The sequence below is a fragment of the Lytechinus variegatus genome, chromosome 5 (assembly GCF_018143015.1).
Source record: "Lytechinus variegatus isolate NC3 chromosome 5, Lvar_3.0, whole genome shotgun sequence".
NCBI classification, from domain to species: domain Eukaryota; kingdom Metazoa; phylum Echinodermata; class Echinoidea; order Temnopleuroida; family Toxopneustidae; genus Lytechinus; species Lytechinus variegatus.
This window is the reverse complement of record NC_054744.1, coordinates 16,654,606-16,672,788: the sequence shown is the minus strand read 5'-3', so window position 1 is coordinate 16,672,788 and position 18,183 is coordinate 16,654,606. Positions and strand designations below refer to the sequence as shown.

Genomic DNA, 18,183 nt, shown 5'->3' with positions numbered 1-18,183 from the left:
GAGATGAACATAAGAACTACAAAGTGTATGTTTCTAATATTAGAATAATTCATATATAAGTGTGGGAGCATGTACAAAATGATAAATGCAGATCAGAAGAGGTAAAAGTCAAGGGAACTGGTTTCAACTCGACAAGCTGATGAAGAGGATACAAGGAGAATTATTTCTCAAAGAGTGGGTTTCAATAATCTACAAAAATCAAGATAAATTAATGTCAGAGGAGGAAGACTTAATAAAAATATTTAAAAAAACAGGAAACAACCATAAATCACAGGAACATTTTGAGACAAAATAAAAAGGGAAGCACTACAATGGAATTGCAATACCATAAAATCATCATTATACTAATACTTTTACAAACAACCCCACGCAACTTGGAAATGTTTCATAAAACTGCAAAGTTATGCAAGTAATGACTCAAGTATGTGGAGCCAAAACGTGATTTTCAAAGTTCAACCTTCTTCCAATGCATAGTATGATTTAATCTCAAATAATTTGAGTTGAAATGTGGCACACTTTTCAGTCAACAGCAATGAAAGAAATGTTATTGAACGCTGGCCCATTGCAACTTCAATCGATGTGACAAAATCTGATTGACCATTGCTTGCAAAAAAAAAATGCCATTAGCTTTATGAAAACCCCCAAGCTCTAAACCAAACAGCATTTCATGAAACTTTCATTGCAATTCATGTCTATAGCAATTTCTGAATACAAAATTATTTCAAGCTAAAATACAAAAATAATGTTTCATCTTTTTACAGCAGTACTGAACATTTCTTACAGAGCATGCAACACCTGGGATTTACATACTGAAATGGAGATATGACATAAACATAATTTTTTCAATATTCAGAGTTTGAACCCGCAAAATTGGTGATTTGAAGTCCAGCGTTAGTGTTAGTGTCAAGAGCATATGATTGCATCGCCTAGCTCGAACAACTAATGGGTGCTATTTTGGTAATTAAACCTAGATTTAACCATAGTCTTAACTAGAATCTCACACACTTCTAAGAATGTGGGGCCTCATGAAAATTTCTTCCATATTCGTGGCAATTAAAATATTTCAGTTAATTGAAATTCAGTATATTTTTGTATTTTCCTATTCTCCCCATATCATGACTCAATTCATTTTGTTACTTTTCTGCTGCAGGATATGAATAATCTTTACTTGGTGAACGACAACTGGCACTTCATAACAGTGTGGTCTAAAGGCCACCGCACACCTTACGACTGGTCTACGACAGGTCTGCGACTGAGTGAGGCGAGATGAATCGCAAGGTAGTCATAAGCCTCGACACCGCACATCTTAAAATGGAATCCAACCCAAATAAAAACTTGTCTTTATAAGGAAAAGAAAAATCAGACAAGTTGATAGGTGAAAGTTTGAACAATATTGAACAAACAACAAGAAAGTTATGAATTTTTAAAAGTTGTAAATATTGGTAATCACTGTACCCATGGAGACTTCAAATTGGCCGCATATGGGATATCATAGTGATGTAAGGCAAGGACTACTCTTCCATGTACTCCATGGCTAAAATGTCATTTTGTCCAAAAGTTTTATTTCAAATTACATTTTTCTTTCATGAAGACATAAAACAATATACTACCTGTGTTATATTTAGATTACTGCCCTAGGGGAATGGGTACTTAGGAGGAAACCACAAATCCCTGATAATAAAGTACATGGTCTATTTGGGAAAGTTGTCCTTGCCCCTTGTCATAATTTACTTGCTCAGTTGCTTGTCCGATTTCTTTCAAACTTTCACCACTTTGTTTAATTTATTTTCTCCTTCCCAACACAACATTTTATGGCCAAGGCTGGGTTTCCCTTTAAAGATTCAAGTACCATGCGGTCTGCGACTGAAGCATGCCCTTTTGCTTTTTGCCGTAACAAATATGCTTGCTACTGCGTATGCACGTCGCGACTCTGCTGTGTGGTTGGCTGGAAGTTGGACAAGTTGCGATCCAGTTGTAAGGATTCGACATGTCGAATCCTTACGATTTTTCTATGACTGATCTGCGACGCTCAAGCTGACAAGAGCTGTGACATCACATGTTCCTTCACTCAGTCGTAGACCAGTTGGGTCATAAAGTGTGTGGCGGCCTTATGTTATTAAATCCAGGTTTGACTAAAAAAAATTGCTATCAAAATACAAATATTCAAGCTCAATTGAGGCTTAACATCTATAAACATCTATTGAAATTCTGCTTGACATTAACACTTTCAACACCAAACTTAAAATCACCAAATGAGCTTATACTCCAGCATTTATCAAGAATTATTTGAACATCAATATACAACATATTTATATAAATATCAAGGTCAGAATATAGAAGAAACCATGCTGTCCTTTCGTCGATTCTTAAATACACTTTACATTTTCAATATTTCATGATTCAAAGTACAATTCAAGACTTATAAAAGATACAGGATTTTCAAGAATTCCCAATAATTTGAGGAAAGAATACATATGAATTCAAGGACTTTTCAAGGCATAATTTCCTGAACCATGATTAAATTGTGTTTTTCTTCTTAGTCTTTAGATCAATAAATTGCTAATATTATTTGGTCTGCCTGGGTTAAATTTCCCCAGAGCCAAATAAAAGGTTCTTTGTTATTCAAGTTGAAGCTATTTTCCAGACCAAATTACACATAACACTTATTTACCTCTTTTAAATTGAATTTCTACCAAATCAAACTTATTTCTATAGTCCAAAGTGATAAAGAGGGAAGATGGAGTTATCTGTACATTGTAACCAATCATCCCCTCAACCCTGTCTTAACTGGGCTTTTTCGAACCAGAATATACTGGGGGGGGGGTCAATTTGACCCCTCCCCTCAGTGACGAAATTTGACTAGGGGAGTCCATCTTTTTTTTTTTACAAGTTTCCACCCCACCTACTACTAAAATATACATCTTACTATACACAAGAGATGTGGTACAGATGGCCTCCTGAGTGGAGTGGGGACATGCTTTGGGAAACAATAGATAAATTTATAAAAAAAAACATAATAGTGCAAAATCAATTTACAGATAAATATCTTCATAAGGGTCAATTTTCTTCATTACTCTTCAGGGATTTTCTAAATCATAAAGCCAATAGGCTAAAGCCAGTTTGAACCAGTTATCTCAAACACTTTCCACTATGTGGCAAGCTTTTGTTTTTACATTTACATGCTTAGATACTGGATGTGAAAGCAAGTTATTTCATGATATATTATTACTTACAATTGAAACTAATTCAGCCATAGTATTATTAGCATATTACATCAACATATCAAAAAGTTTTGAAATAGTGAGATTTTCAATTCTGACTACATTCTGGTTCTAAATAATAACATTTTTGTTTAGTTTCCTTAACTAGTTTGATAAACTTTCAGTTGTGATGGCAATTTAACTAATACCCCCAATATGGCCATAGTTCATTGACCCTTCACCGACCTTTGACAAAAACACATTCAATGACCAGGGGCGGATCCAGCCTTCGCCAATGGGGGGGCAGAATTTTTTTTCAGCAATATTTTCCTCGATCGGCCGCCCCCCCCCCCCCCCCCCCCGAGATTTGGAGTACCCCCCAGGTGCCCCCCTGAAAAAAAATGGCAGAGCAAAAAAAAAAGGGAGAAAGAAGAAAAGAAAAAAGGAAAAGAAGAAAGACAGAAGAAAAAAAGAAGAGGAAAATAAGAGGAAGACGAGTGAATGGAATAATGTGAGGGGAAGACTTGCAAAAAAAACAACAAATCTTTCATGTTACTATATAAAATTTTTGCTTGCGCTTCGCGCCAGAATTGCCTGTTCGATGAGATTCATATCTTGCTCAATAGGCAGATATGGAGCAAGTTTTGAAGTCAATATACAAAACATATTTTAGCTCGGACATCGAGCTTTCATTATTTTTTTCATTTACAAATTTAAGTGCTCTGTAAAATGTCCGTTTTATGGTCTACATATCAGCATTTTAAGCTCACGCTGCGTGGTCACATTGTTTGATTTGCCAAGTTCATATTGTCTACGTGTATTTCATAATGTTCCATTAAACAATTGTATTCAGAATGCCCAGATTCTAGGTCTAAATCTAAAACATGCACGATAGCCTGCATGTTCTTTATTTCAAATGTACTTAAATTATCCAGTTTCACATCAGAATATCAATAATTGTCTGCTCACGCTTTACGATCGCATTATTAATGATACCCAATTAAATATACCCTATTTATGATTTACAAGATATGAATAGAGTGTCCCGCTTTTAGGTCTAAAATCTCAATTTTCTTCCTCTCGTGCTTCGCGCTAGCATCAATTGTTTAGTTACATACCTATCCCATTTATTAATACAAAAAGTGCTTAGAATGACCATTTTTTAGTTCGGAATGTTAAAAAAATTTGCTCACGCTTCGCGCTCCCGTTATTGAAATATATACCGTCTTCGTAGGCTATAAGCAGTCCTAAACAGGTCCCTTTTCGATAATGCTAGAACAGTAAATAAAAATTTCTGCTCGCGCTTGACGTTCGCAGTAACCATCTAGTTACATACGAATCTTGTTCAAGATCACACTTAACATTGCCCAGAATATTAAATTTTCAGGACAAAATACATGAAAGTAAAAATAAAAATTGCTCGCGCTTTTTATGGGCCTAAGCCAGGCTTATGAGATTATTTCATGTTTATGTTGTTTTATAAGAATAAATCTAAGAAGTGACTGATAGGGGAAAATATAGGTGAAGATAATTTCGGGCCCCGTCCCCTATTGGCAAAAGTCGGATCCGCCCTTGTGACACATAAACACACACCGGAAAAAATCCGGTGCCTCCCCCCCAGGAAAAAAATCCTAGCTACACCACTGATATTATGGCCTGAAAACTGGACATTTTTTGTAATTATAAATAAGATGCATTAGTTAATATATTTTTAACCATTAATGCCAGCGCAAATTGTGAGCCAAATTTTTTTATAAACTATGTAATGTAATTTATATTTTGATCAATAAAGATTGAAAAAAAATATCATGAAAAGGGGACTTTAGAGACATACATAACTCACCAATCAAAATGCGAGCGTGCAGCGCTAGCTGATACGTTTTGACAATCAGACCTGAAGAGGGATATTTTGAAAACTTTATGGAATACACAAAAATAATAGGTACCTGATAAATCAAAATTTTCGAGCGCGCAGCGCGAGCAGAAAATGTTAATATTCAGACCATAAAACTGACATTTTTACAGAGCACTTTTTAAGAATCAATTTGTAAATCACATAAAATAATGAAAGTTCGGTTTCTGAGGTGAAATATGTTTTGTATATTGACCACATTGAACAAGATATGAAAATCACCTTACAGGCAATGCGAGCGCAAAGCGCAAGCGAAAATTTTGTATATTGACATGAAAGATTCTTTTTATTTTACAAGTCTTCTTATTTTATTCACTCATCTTCCTCCTCTTCTTCTTTCTCCTCTCTTTTCCCTCCTTTTCTCTTTTTTTTTCTTTCCCTTTTTTGCTCCGCCAATAGGGGGGGGGGGTGCCGGGCCCCCCAATCCGCCTATGATGACTACTACCGCTCTTGTAACAATAAATGATTATGGCCAAACATCCTTAAAATCACATTCAAGTGACAAACTGTAGCTTGAGATGACATACGCTAATTTGCAAATCACATTCAAAATTGTAAATCACGCAATGGTCATACATAAAAACCCATTCTCTTAAGGTTCATATTGTAAAAAAAATATCAAAGGAGAGATGAAATATGTACATGAATGCCTTTCTGTCAACCTAAAAACTCTAAAAAACAAAAAATCGAAAGAAATCCTTTTGATATAAGTTATAATTGTTGGTTTTGTGTAATTTCTATCATGCTGATAATAATAGAACACATAAGTATATGGATGAAATTAAGATGGTATTCCCGGTCACTTTATATTTCACTTTTTTGAAGCACTTAATAATGATTTTCGGACGCGATTTTTTTCTGGGCTTCATTTTTGTAACACATCACAGGTGCAGGTGACAAGTGGGACCTCGCAGCTCAGTCAAATCAATGTTAGCAAATACCTTTAAACTCTAGCCCTCTAGGTTTTCAAAATTTCTAATAATCTAACAGATATGCTTTATCCAAAGGTATAATTGGAGAATAGGCCTCCATATAATCTAGCTTATGGGAAGCTAGGCACAATTTCAAGGTTCTGCATACTCCTAATATGCAATCCAGGTTGATTGATTGGTTGAGAAATACATGAAATCGTCTCGCATTCAATTCTGTGCGCATTGCATCCTATGGATTGTATAGAATGCTTGAGTGATTTCATTGTTTACTATATAACAATTATATGATTGGTTGATTATGATATTTACCACATCAAGTGTTAGGTTTAAATATAAGTCTAAAGCCAAAAAATGTAACAAATTTACAATTGTAAAGTATTCATCTTTCTGCCTGCATGGCAACTAGTCTGATATACATTTAGCTATCTCATGTTGCATTACTAACAGAGTGAAAGAGGACATGGATGAAGGGGGGGGGGGTACTTGAAAAGTTGCGTATTTGTAAATGTGTTTTGAGATTTGAATAACAGAACATGAGATGCATAGAAAAATGATTATCAACGGGTATAAATTTACATTTGGATAGCATGAGACCCAATAATATGTACATCAATATGAGTTGAACTCCGGCTCCTAAAAAACATTTAAAAACTTGTTGCAGCACCATTCTAATTAAGCACTTTAAAAGCACTATTAAATTAATTTACAATGTAAAAATATACAAATAAATAAAGATAGCTCAATATCAGTCAGACAAAAAAACTCCTCGCAAATTTAAACCCAGTACTGACTTTTCTTCAAGGTGGGGCTTTTTGATCGTGTCTGATGAGGAGCAGCCATTTTTGGGTCACACCCTGTCCAGTTAGAAAATGATTGGAAGGTTCCATTAGAGGTGAGGCTTGCATAAGAGTTGACGGGCGATGGGGGCCTTCCCAGGGGAGTTACTTTGACCTGTGGAACCATGGGACTCTGAATGGGCCTTCTAATCATTGGTTGGGTCACTGCACTGCTATCGTAGGATCTCTCAGAGGGCGTGGCCTGGGAAGTCTGAGACGGTTCTGGGGCTATAACAGGAGCTGATGTGACCGTCTCTGGTAAGTTCTCCTGTATAGGAGGTGGGGGGCCTGGCTTCTCATCCCCTTTCTTTCGATGACGCCTCCTCCAGAGAATGAAAATGATGATGATTACAACAATGACAAAGATAGCCACGATTGAAAGAGCAATGTATATGATAGATGATGGTCCTTTGTTATCAACGGCTTTGGCACTGGGACCTCCACCCTCAAGGGATGTTGACTCTGTTGTTAAACCATCATCTTCAATAGGCTTGTCGATTGGCAGTTCCCCGCGGTCAAATATATTCATTCTAACTGTTGCCTCTGTTGTTGTTGTTGGAAGCTGGGTGGTGCTCTCGATAACTGCAGGCCCAATCACAACTCCAACAATTACACTCACAGGTTGTGACCCCTCAGTTTGTAGCAATAAGGTGATGTTATCACCTAAAGTATCATTTTCTGCAATGTCTAAACGTTCAGCCCTGTAAACAATATCTCCCATGTCAAGGTCATGGAAATAAAACTTATGGAGTTCCTCATCTGAGGTTGTATTTACAACCACTCCAAATTCTGCAGCCTCAAGGATGGTAAAAAAGGGGAACTTTCCAGTCTTATTCGCTAGCAATGTCGCATCTAAATTTGATTTCATTATTGGTACATCGCTTCCACTTGATGCTTCAATGCTATTAATATCAATCAAGGGTTCCACGGTAATATTAAGATAGATACCAGGTATAATATTGTAATCATCAAACAATGTCAGTTGGAGATTGTCTTGATCAGATGCCATGTCAATTTGGTGATATTCTACCATTCCCAATTCAATATCACTCTGAGTAAACTGCATCACTGGGACAGTATTCATTCTGATTTCGCCAAAGCTAGCTGGACTTGAGATATTGTAGTATGAAGTGGATGCATTGCCATTACTGGATATGTTCAAATGTTCAAAAGACAAGATAGCCATGGTGTCTCCTTGAGTAAGAACAAGAGGTGCCACAGCAGTCAAGGTTAGAACACGTGGAATAACATCAATGAAGAACTGCTTGATCTGATAGTGCTTGCCATCGTTGATTCTGAATGTGAATGCTCCAAGGGTCGATCCTCCATCATGGATGAACTGCAGCAGGTCCCTGTTGATATCGTCTTGCGTGAAAGTCTTGACACTGACACCGGGATTGTCAATGAAGACGATCTTTCCATTGGTTGGCCCTTGTATGATCTTATACTCGAGATCTGATGGTGGATTATCTGGATCTGTGATGTTGAGAAAGTGGTCATTGAATACAACCTGTTCACCTTGCACTATAGACATCCTCAAGGAAGCTGTCACAACAACAAATGTCTGATCATTGACAGGCAAGACCTTTACCTTGAAGATACCCTCTGCACTTGGTGTTACTGCTCCTTCCGCAGAAGCTGCTGCTGGTCCAAATAACTTGATGGATGCCGAGAAGTTGAAGGAATCGCTGAGTGTATCTGAATGGTCATGGGTGTACACCAACTCCTGTGTAGACATTTCGTTGTGGATAAAGGAACCTCCAGTAGTTATGTTCCTTCCAGATAAGCTGAGAAATCCATGTTTAGGCGCTTTTGTCACTGTATACTGTACATACCCTGATAGTCCTTCCAAAAGGATGTTTGCATCAAGGTTATCTGCCGTGATTGTCACACTCTCCCCCTCAGATACTTCAATCCCTGTATTGATGATTCCTGAATCCGCTTCAACTGCCATTGTTGAATTTGGTACAGACATGGTAGTGGAAGTAGGCAAAGGGGTTGTAGGGGAGGCTTCATATGGAATGTGGAGTTCAAAAATAATATTTGAAAGGTTTTGTGAAAGTGGGAGAAAGACATTTAACTGAAAGCTGTCTTCTGAAAGGGTGGATGAATTATCATGTTTAAAGGCTATCAAACCATTGTCAATATCCTCTTGGGTAAAAACTGATACTGTTGAATAGCTCAAGGCGTCAACTGCTGAAGAACCCCTGGAAAGAATCTTCACGATCTCACCACTAACAGGGTTGGTAGTAATAACATATGTGATTGGTCGACTAAGATCAGTAGGTGGGTCTTCATTGGTCACCACAAGCAAATGCTCCATTGTGATTGGTTGAATAGTTCCCCATGTTACCGTTAGCTGGGAATTGTTTGCAAGCACCAGGAGAAGAGGGGACGCTCTGATGGAGAAGATCTGCTGCTGGGTAGTATGAACACCATCGGTAACTTGGAAACGAAACCCACCAGTTCTGGATCCTGAAAAAGCAATGGGAATTAGCACAAAAATATATTACAGATTTGAAAATGAAAGGATAGAAATTAAACTGTGAAGTACTTTCTACACATCATCAAAAATCTCCAGCAGCCAGTTACAGCAATTATTAACACTAGAGAAAATAGTAAAGTGATTTGAAATAAAAATCCAATGTATTTTGAAATATTCCAAAAACTAGTCCCAGTGAAACATCATGAAGGCAGGACTATATAAATATCATATTCTCAAAGATACGTCTCTTCCGAATGCAATTATGAACTTTAGTTCCTTTTTGAGAGACATTTGCTGAAGTGATTGCTGTAGGTTTCTTCATAAGTTGACTGCCTTGCTGTTCAAAAGTTATAACAGTCCAAGATTATGCGAATATACACTTTGTTACAATTGGTATCAGCCAATGATGCAGTCCATAGCATGTTCAGATTGCTTACAAAATATGAATGGATTTTCTTACCATCTGAGAATTGTTCTTGCCATCCCTTATGTAAGAAATGCAAAGGGGGGATTATACCAATTTTCTGCAATTCAGATTTTAATTCTCTTTTATGATTCTTGTGCCACAACCTTATCTTCTCAGAAACATGCAGATATTGAACTTGATTTCATATCCAAAGGTCATTTTATTTGAAGAAATTACTTTGAATCATATATTATCTGTATCACATATTGTTTCCAATTACTCATGTTGCATGTTTCATCCCTTTATGCTGCTTGTAATTCATTATTGTTTAGTTATTAAAATACCCTGTGAGTAAAAAAAATTTGACACCTCAGAATTTCTCAATTTAAGAAAAAATATGTCATCAATGCATTAATATTATATATGGCTGAAAAGAGTATCTTCTCCCAAATAATTTGATACCATATTTAGGTGGTATGTCTTAACAGTTGGATGACCAGGAGGTACTTTGCAGCACTTGATGTAAATTTTGACTTGCGCCAAAGTAAGGCATGACTGGAATGAATTAATCAAGATGTCAATGATGTCATAATCCTACAAGGGTTGCATTAAAATCCATTTAAAAACACCTTTCCAGTAATTTGTATCGATTCTCAAGTTAATTTAATTGAAAATGGCTTAGCAAATATGTTTACCAACTCATGCAAGATTTTTGACATCATTGGCTTCTGGATTCATTCACTGTAGTCATGCCTTCCTTAGGGGCAAGTACAAATTTACATCACTGCAAAGAATACCTACTGATTATCCAAGCATGAAGACATACCATATAAGGGATATCAAATTATTTGGGAGAAGATACTCTTTCCAGCCAAATATAATAATTATGCATTCATGACATATTTTTTTAAATTGGGATTTGTGAAGTGTCAAGTTCTTTTTTACTCACACGGTATATTGTTAATGGTAAAATCAACCATTGGAACTGGGACAGGAGGCTTTATGACACAGTAATTTAGTTAACTTTTTCTGTCCCTGGCGTTCCAATGGTTGATATTTCTTATCCTGTATTGTTTTTTGCAATTTTCTTTGCCAAATAAATAATAATACTAACAGAAATAATAATTATAAAAATTTGAATTTTTCTATATACATGTATTTAGCATGTTTGATTTGATTTTACCTTGATGAACAAAGAGAACATCTCTAGTGTTTATATCGGCCTGAGAGAATGAGAGAATAGATTCTTCCCTATTCCTCCGGTACACCAACATGCCATTTCCTGGATTGGTGATGGTGTAGGTCAAGTTAGTATCTGGTGTATCAGGATCAGAGGCACTCAAGGAAGCATTTGTTATAGGAGTAATTGCCCCCATGATTGCAGCAAGCCCCTCGTTGACATCAACCATCGGTGGCTGATCGTTTATCTGGATAATGGTGATGTTGATGGTGTGGGCATCACTTTGCTTCCCCTCCGAATTGTTAAACATGATCGTGAAGTGATCCCACGCTTGCTCTGACCCGTCATGGACATAGTATATAAATTCATTCTCAATGTCTTGAGTTGTGAAGGACTTCAGGTTAACACCTGGTTGCCTTGTGTTCTCAATGATTCCATGCAATGGACTCTTCAAAATATGGACACTGAAGTGAAGTGGTTCGTACAATGGGTGTCCAACCCTTATAATATCCTTTGTGATGGTCTTAGATCGCTCCTCAAGGACAGAGAAATCATGAGCGTCAAGTGGAACAATCGCTGGAGCAATGTCAATGGTCATTGTTAGGTTTTGTAGGGTCACATAACCATTACTGACTTCAAAGGAAAACTCATCAATAAGCTGTGAATAATCTGTTTGTATGTAGCTCACATGTCCTCTGCTGACATCTTGTTGAGTGAAGGTCATGGCAGAATCAACAGTCTCCCTTCGTTTCCGTTCTGACTCCTCTTCAAGTGGTGGCGATCTCTTGATGATGATGCCATATTCATTCTTTAGTCTTAACTCTCCATACTTGGGAGGTGAGATAACCCTGTATACCATCTCTGTTGCAAGGTGATTGGGGTGAGAAATCTTTAAGTTCAACTTAGTAAAAACTACTTCCTTTCCTACCTCCATCAGAACAGGTTCCATTTTCTCCACTGTTGGCAACTGCTCCTTGCTTGCAACTAGAATCCTAATCACAAACTCGCCCTGACTTTCAAGTCCTTTTGTAGATACTGTAAAATTAAAGGAATCAATGACATCACTGCTCTGGTTGTTATGGTGATAAGATACTGCACCACTATCAAGGCTTTCTTGTGTGAACTGTTGGATGGCAACCCCTTCTGCTTTCAGAACACCATACATAGGGCCTGATGTAACCTGGAAGTCAATATTTCTAGCCTTGACATTGACATTTGTCTCTGCTGTTAGATTTGCACTGGTTATTATTTCACCCTCGCCTTTGGCAACCTGAAGACCAGTGTTAACTGCTACACTGACATGTGACTCAATTGCTTGGATTTGCAGAAAACCAGCAACGTAATGTTTCCTATTTTTATCAAGGACGAGAAATAGCATTCGTGTCTGCTCAACATTTCCTTGGTGTTTAAATGTGACTTTGCCTGCAAGGAGATCCCTCTGTGAGAATTTCAAGAGAGATTCTGATGGGTTGTTTGTCTTCACGAGATCTCCTGCATTGATTTTCTGGCGGGTGTATATCAGATCATCATCATCAAAATCAGAGTCTTCATCGGTGTACAAGATATCTTCTCCAGTCAAGACAGTCCTTCCATTCTTTATAACATTAAACACCTTGTCAATGACACGTCGAGGTGTATTATCATTCAGCAGCTCGACTGAAATGTTTATTCTTCCCATCCAGTTGGCTTGTTTCCTACGTCCAAATCTATCGTTGAAAGAGGCGGTTGCATTTACATCAAAATAGTCATACAGTGTCTCAGAATCATCATGAACATATTGGAGTGCACCTCTCGTTATATCTAAATTCAGAAAAGATGACACATTCTGAATAACAACAATGCTACCTGAGGCAGGATCTATCATCTGCAATCTTCCATGCAGTGGAGATGATGTGATTGTATAGGAAAAGTCTGATGTGGCTGAGGATTCTAAAAACAAATCTGAGGCTACCAAGGTGTGTGAACCTCCTTCCTGTACAACAAAGCCGTTATTGGTGACAGCCACCTGCTGGGAGTCAGGAAAATATTTTATCATGAATTCTTTGGCGCTGGTTTGAGCATTGGATACAGTGACACGGAAAATGAAAGTGTCATTGAAGGCAGTATAAACCTTGTTTTTGAGACGATAGGTGATGAGGCCAGCATCAATATCATCTTGAGAAAAGGTCTGACTTTCTGCTATTTTCCCAACAAGATGCTTCATGATGTCACCTTTGACTGGAGATCGTACTACCTGGTATAATATGGGCGAGCCATCCAGGACATGAGTGGCTTCCGATGACAGGTTCTGAGATGTGATAAACCCCTCGCTGATAACATCCAACACCAGACCAGTGTTTGTAGTCACTTCAACAGAAGTCACTACAATCTGAATGGGAAGAAATATCCCTGGTTTGTTGACAGTTTCACTTCTCGCAGTAATTCCAATCTGATCGTAAGACACTTCTGATTCTTCAGTAGCCCGGGAAGCAGAATATCTAACATGATTCATGATCATATCTGATTGACTGAACTCACTTGAATCTGCCCATTCTCCTGACGGATAAAGCTTTTGTACTTCACCAAGCCTTGGTGGAGTAGTAATCAGATAAGTCACTTCAAACATATCCTCTGGGTCATTGGTAATCACATTCAGATTGGAAAGATTAATGATCTGTGAAGCAGAAGGGTTAGTTCTGACTGCTGTAAGGTTGGCAACTTCAAGAGCTAGTTCAGCAGACTCAATTCGAAATGATGCCAGTCCACTTTTAGCCTCACCATCTGCAGCTCTTAGCACAATCCTGGATTTTGGAAGAGGGCCAGTGTGAACATATGCTATGTTGCCCACATCAATATCCTCTTGGGTAAATTCTGTAATGCTTTCGCCACGATTTCCTCCATGTTCAAAATAACCTACATTGCCTTGTTGACTCACTATGGTTATAATCAGGTCTGATGGAAGGTTGTCTGGATCGATGACTTGGAGAAACTCTGCCCGCAGTACTCTTCTTGTATCTCTGATCATCCTAAAAGTATTGTCACCTGCAACAGTTATCTCAGGAGGATCATTGACAGGTGTAATTCTGATGGGCAGCGTGAAATTGAAATCTTCTGTAATACCTGGAACTGGGTCTTGTTTTCCACTGAAGACGACATCAAATATAACCTGATCTTTAAAGTTTTCTGAGCCATCATGGACATAGCTGATTTTACCCGTTTGTAAATCCAAGAAAGTGAACTGCACTCTGGAACTTCCTTTTCTCAGAACATCTTTTTCAATCACTCCAAATTCTGGGTACTGGGCCATTTTAAACAACACCTGTGACTGTCGAAGATTATATTCCCTGAGGTTAACATTCAGACGGATGTTAACCGTTGTCATCAGAGCACCTCCACCTTCCATCACTGACAATGCATCCACTGTAAGAATTTGAAAAGTGGAAGTGGTTGGTTCTGGTGTAGTTGGTTCTGGAGTAGTAATCGTTTCAGTTGTAGTAGATGCAGCAGCAGTTGTATCAATTCCTCCCGATGTTGGCTTTATCATGGGAGTGGTAGGGCATGCATCTCCAAGGCACTCACAATTATAGTCAGAAAGACCGGTCTCCATGCATCTGCCGTTTTCTCCACACGGATCCAGAGAACAAGGAAATTCATACAGGCATCCGACAAGAATTCCATGTGTTGCATGGGAGTCTCCAAGAGCAAACTGTACTCCGTTCAGCTCGATATCTCTTAGACAGCCCTTAAGCGAGCCTCCCATACTGGCATGAGTGATTGAAGATAGGTCTGAACTGAAGGCCAAAGACCTACCTCTGTGGATGACTCCACCTACATACAATGTTCCTAAGAAATCAATATGCTCCTCAAAGGGGCTTGACAAGGCAAATTGCTCATCATCGTAGTCAACACTTATTCTTATATAATCGTGTGCGACATCTATTATAACAAAGTGCCAGGTCATGTCATTTACACTTTTTTCAGATAACACTGCAACAGAGTTAGTACTAGATGATTCTGTCTGGACAAGGACCCGTATATGACCATTCTCGATTTCTGCTGCTATGAAATTGCTATCCTGGTAACTAAACATCAAAAGGCCAGTGGGTGCTGAGGTGCGGATCCAACAGGCAAACGACCCTTCCTCCTGGATGTGCCATTTCGGAAATGACACAAAGGCAGTTTCCTTGACGAAGCTGATGGGATCATCAATGCCTGCTTCAAACTCTACGCTACATTCCCGAGTGATATCATGATAGATTCCTCCAGAGGTGCTAATCGAGGCTGCTATAACATTGATATTGCCTACTGTGACATCCTCCAAGCATCCTCGGAAGTATTTGTCCACACCTGATAAATGGGGACTCTTTAGGTCATTTGATCCACCAACATAAATATCTTCTGCATATATAGTGTCTCTGGGTATACTCTCTGAGTCTTTTTGGTCTCCATCTATATAAAGAATGCCTTGGCTCCCTGACAATGTCACCTCTACTTGATGCCATCTCAAATTGTTAAGCTTTGGTCTCCTCCGAGAAAGAAGTGTGACTTCATCATCCCCAAAGAACAGTACAGCCTCAACCTTGGTTTCCCTGAGTCGCACTACTAGAGCACTGTCCTGGCTGAAGGCATACAGGAGAAGTCCTTTGGTGCGGCTTGTTCGAAAGCGTATGCTAACCTCTGACACCGCAGTATTCTCTTCAAGAGGGAGTTTGATGTAGCTTGTTCCAAAGAAGGAATCTGTATTGAATATAAGAAAAAAAATAAAGATTTTGCTAACTAATTACAAAATACATAAACCAGAATTATATAATCATGAAGCATGTCTCAGTATGAGGAAATAACCAACTCCATGATTTGTTGCTCTCATGGGATAAGGTATTGTTTTCAAAGGAAAGAAGTACAACAACTTAATAAAGTTCTTACGCACATTTTGGTTTATTACAAAATGTATGTTTTAAAAAGCAAGCCTGGGAGCAAACTTGATTTAATGTGACTTTTTCTTTGTTAGATTTTTAATGAATTTTCAATTAAGTATATTTGGCATCCTATATTTTAACATCCCAACTATTATTTTCATGAAAGGTCATCATGGTAATTTAGGAGCACATATATTTCATAGTTTGTCAGGATCACCTGAAATACTCTCTACAACTTTTGAAGCAGAACAGTACAGGCCCTTCACCTCTCCATAGAACACATGTTAACCCCCTACCACTGCACACAAACCACACAGAATACAAATGCCCTCTATTCCAAAATATTAAAGGTCAAGTCCACCTCAGAAAAATGTTGATTTAAATAGAGAAAAATCAAAGTACCGGGTAGCACAACGCTGAAAATTTCATCAAAATCAGATATAAAATAAAAAAGTTATGACATTTTAAAATTTTGTTTCACTGACATGCACATCAGACAGTCGATGATGTCCTTCACTCCCTATTTTCTTTTAAAGTTTGAATTATACAATACTTTATATTTGACAAGGACCAACTTTACTGAACCATATTGTATTAAACAATGCTAATTCCACATGTTCAGGGAGGAATTAATTGTTTCACTTGACAATGAGGAGAAAAAAGAATATTTCTTATTTCATATAACAAAATACATGACGTCATCAGTCTCCTCATTTGCATATCGACCAGGATGTGCATATGTCTGTTTTGTGAAATTAGGCAAAACTTTAAATGTCATGTCTTTCTTATTTCACATCCGATTTTGATGAAATTTTCCAGTGTCATGCTTGTTGGACTTTTCTCTTTTTATTCAAATCAAATTTTTGTTGGGGGTGGAGGTTTCCTTTAATGTATTCCTGAATAACACCCCCTCTGTGCCCAGTGCTTGACCACAAATTTCAAAGGGCATGTTAAGTTTCTATTTTCACTACCAAAGCAGTTTACAACAGCCATATTATGACTGGCACTGGGGTGGAAAATTATGAAAATATCAATCTCCTTTAGGATCATGATTATCCAATCTTGATGAGCTCAAGGTATCAACCTATAAACTCACTTGAGCGTGGAATCAAAACACTCTGGAAGTCTAATGAGTAGAAATCCTTATAAAAGTACCCCCATCTTTTATAACACACAGAGAAATGTGTGAGAAAATATTTCAAAGTATTTTCATGTCAATTGTCATGCAGTCTTTTATCAGAAGAAGAATGCAATACACTGAAGCAAAGAATGAGAACACATGCCAAGTTTACATTCCAGGTGTTTCAAAATATTTATCAAATTGAACTTTGTTGGAATGTGTAGTAATGGAGAACTTAGACATAGAATATTTGTGAAGGGTTGAGGAAAATCCATCAAAGATTGAAAGTGTTAAAAAGAATTTTCTTTTTTATTTGTGATGTCATACAGTATATGCGAGCAACCCCCCCCCCCCCCTCCCCATAGTATGTACATGTGTACATGCAGGGTGTTTTTTTTTAATCAAATGTAATTTTTTCCAAAAAAAAATGTGATTAAAATATTTTTTATCACATCTCCAGGATGAACAGCCAAATCATTTAACCCGAATTCTGGAAAGAAAGATAGAATAGATATTTTATACATTTTTTTTATTACATGTTGTATTAATATTATCAACATGGTGCAGAATTCATACATGACGTCACAAATTAAAGCTCTAATAACTTTATTAATCTTTTAATGGATTTTCCTCAAACCTTCACCAATATTTTCTATTTGTTTATTATAAGCTTTTTGTCAGGTTGAACTTTGTTTTTAAAGTAGTGTAAGGTGTCATTATTTCCAATTATTAAATATTTTCCAAAACAGTTCCCAACATTCAACAGCTCTATAATTGTTAGAAAATAATACAAACATGTAAAAGGTTTGATAACAAAACGTCTGAATCCAAGCTGACAAATTTATAAACTGCTTTTAAAGGGTAAAGTAAAAAATAAAACTCCCAAGAACCTGTCTCTCTCACTTTTCTACGTCTATCAAAACCATTGGAGCAGAATTCATAATTCCCTCTGAAATTGTCAATTTGGATACAATCTATTCTTCTTGAGTGAAACTGGAAAAAAAAGATAATCATGAATTTGGCTTTTGCTTCATTTAATCCCAAAACGTGTCGAACAAATTACATTGACTTCATGAAATTTTTATAAGGATGGTAAAGACGGAATTATTTGACACCTCTCATCTGATCACTATTCATTTGTAAAGAAAGGAATACATAGTTGTCTGGCTTGTGGTGAAGGATTACATGTAAATTATGGCATTGGAATTGATTGCTGA

At 37.4% G+C, this 18,183-nt stretch overlaps 1 protein-coding gene across 1 annotated transcript; it reads right to left on the bottom strand.

Moving 5' to 3' along the window:
* Positions 1 to 5,476: 5,476 nt before the first annotated feature.
* On the bottom strand, positions 5,477 to 17,907 carry LOC121414910 (chondroitin sulfate proteoglycan 4-like). Its single transcript, XM_041607957.1, has 4 exons — positions 17,870 to 17,907; positions 16,943 to 17,007; positions 10,955 to 15,667; positions 5,477 to 9,355 (listed from the first exon to the last, which is right to left on the bottom strand). Exons 1-4 carry the CDS (start codon positions 17,905 to 17,907, stop codon positions 6,819 to 6,821), a joined length of 7,353 nt encoding a protein of 2,450 aa, XP_041463891.1. The 3' UTR covers positions 5,477 to 6,818.
* Between the last annotated feature and the right edge of the window lie 276 nt (positions 17,908 to 18,183).

Excerpts from the sequence above, each read along its gene's own strand:
- LOC121414910 (XM_041607957.1), bottom strand. The coding sequence starts at position 17,907 with ATGAATTCTGCTCCAATGGTTTTGATAGACGTAGAAAA. Across the intron at positions 17,008-17,869 it reads GTTTTGATAGACGTAGAAAA|ATGGGGGTACTTTTATAAGG; the intron begins GTGAGAGAGACA and ends GTGTTATAAAAG. Across the intron at positions 9,356-10,954 it reads TGTTCTCTTTGTTCATCAAG|GATCCAGAACTGGTGGGTTT; the intron begins GTAAAATCAAAT and ends TTGCTTTTTCAG.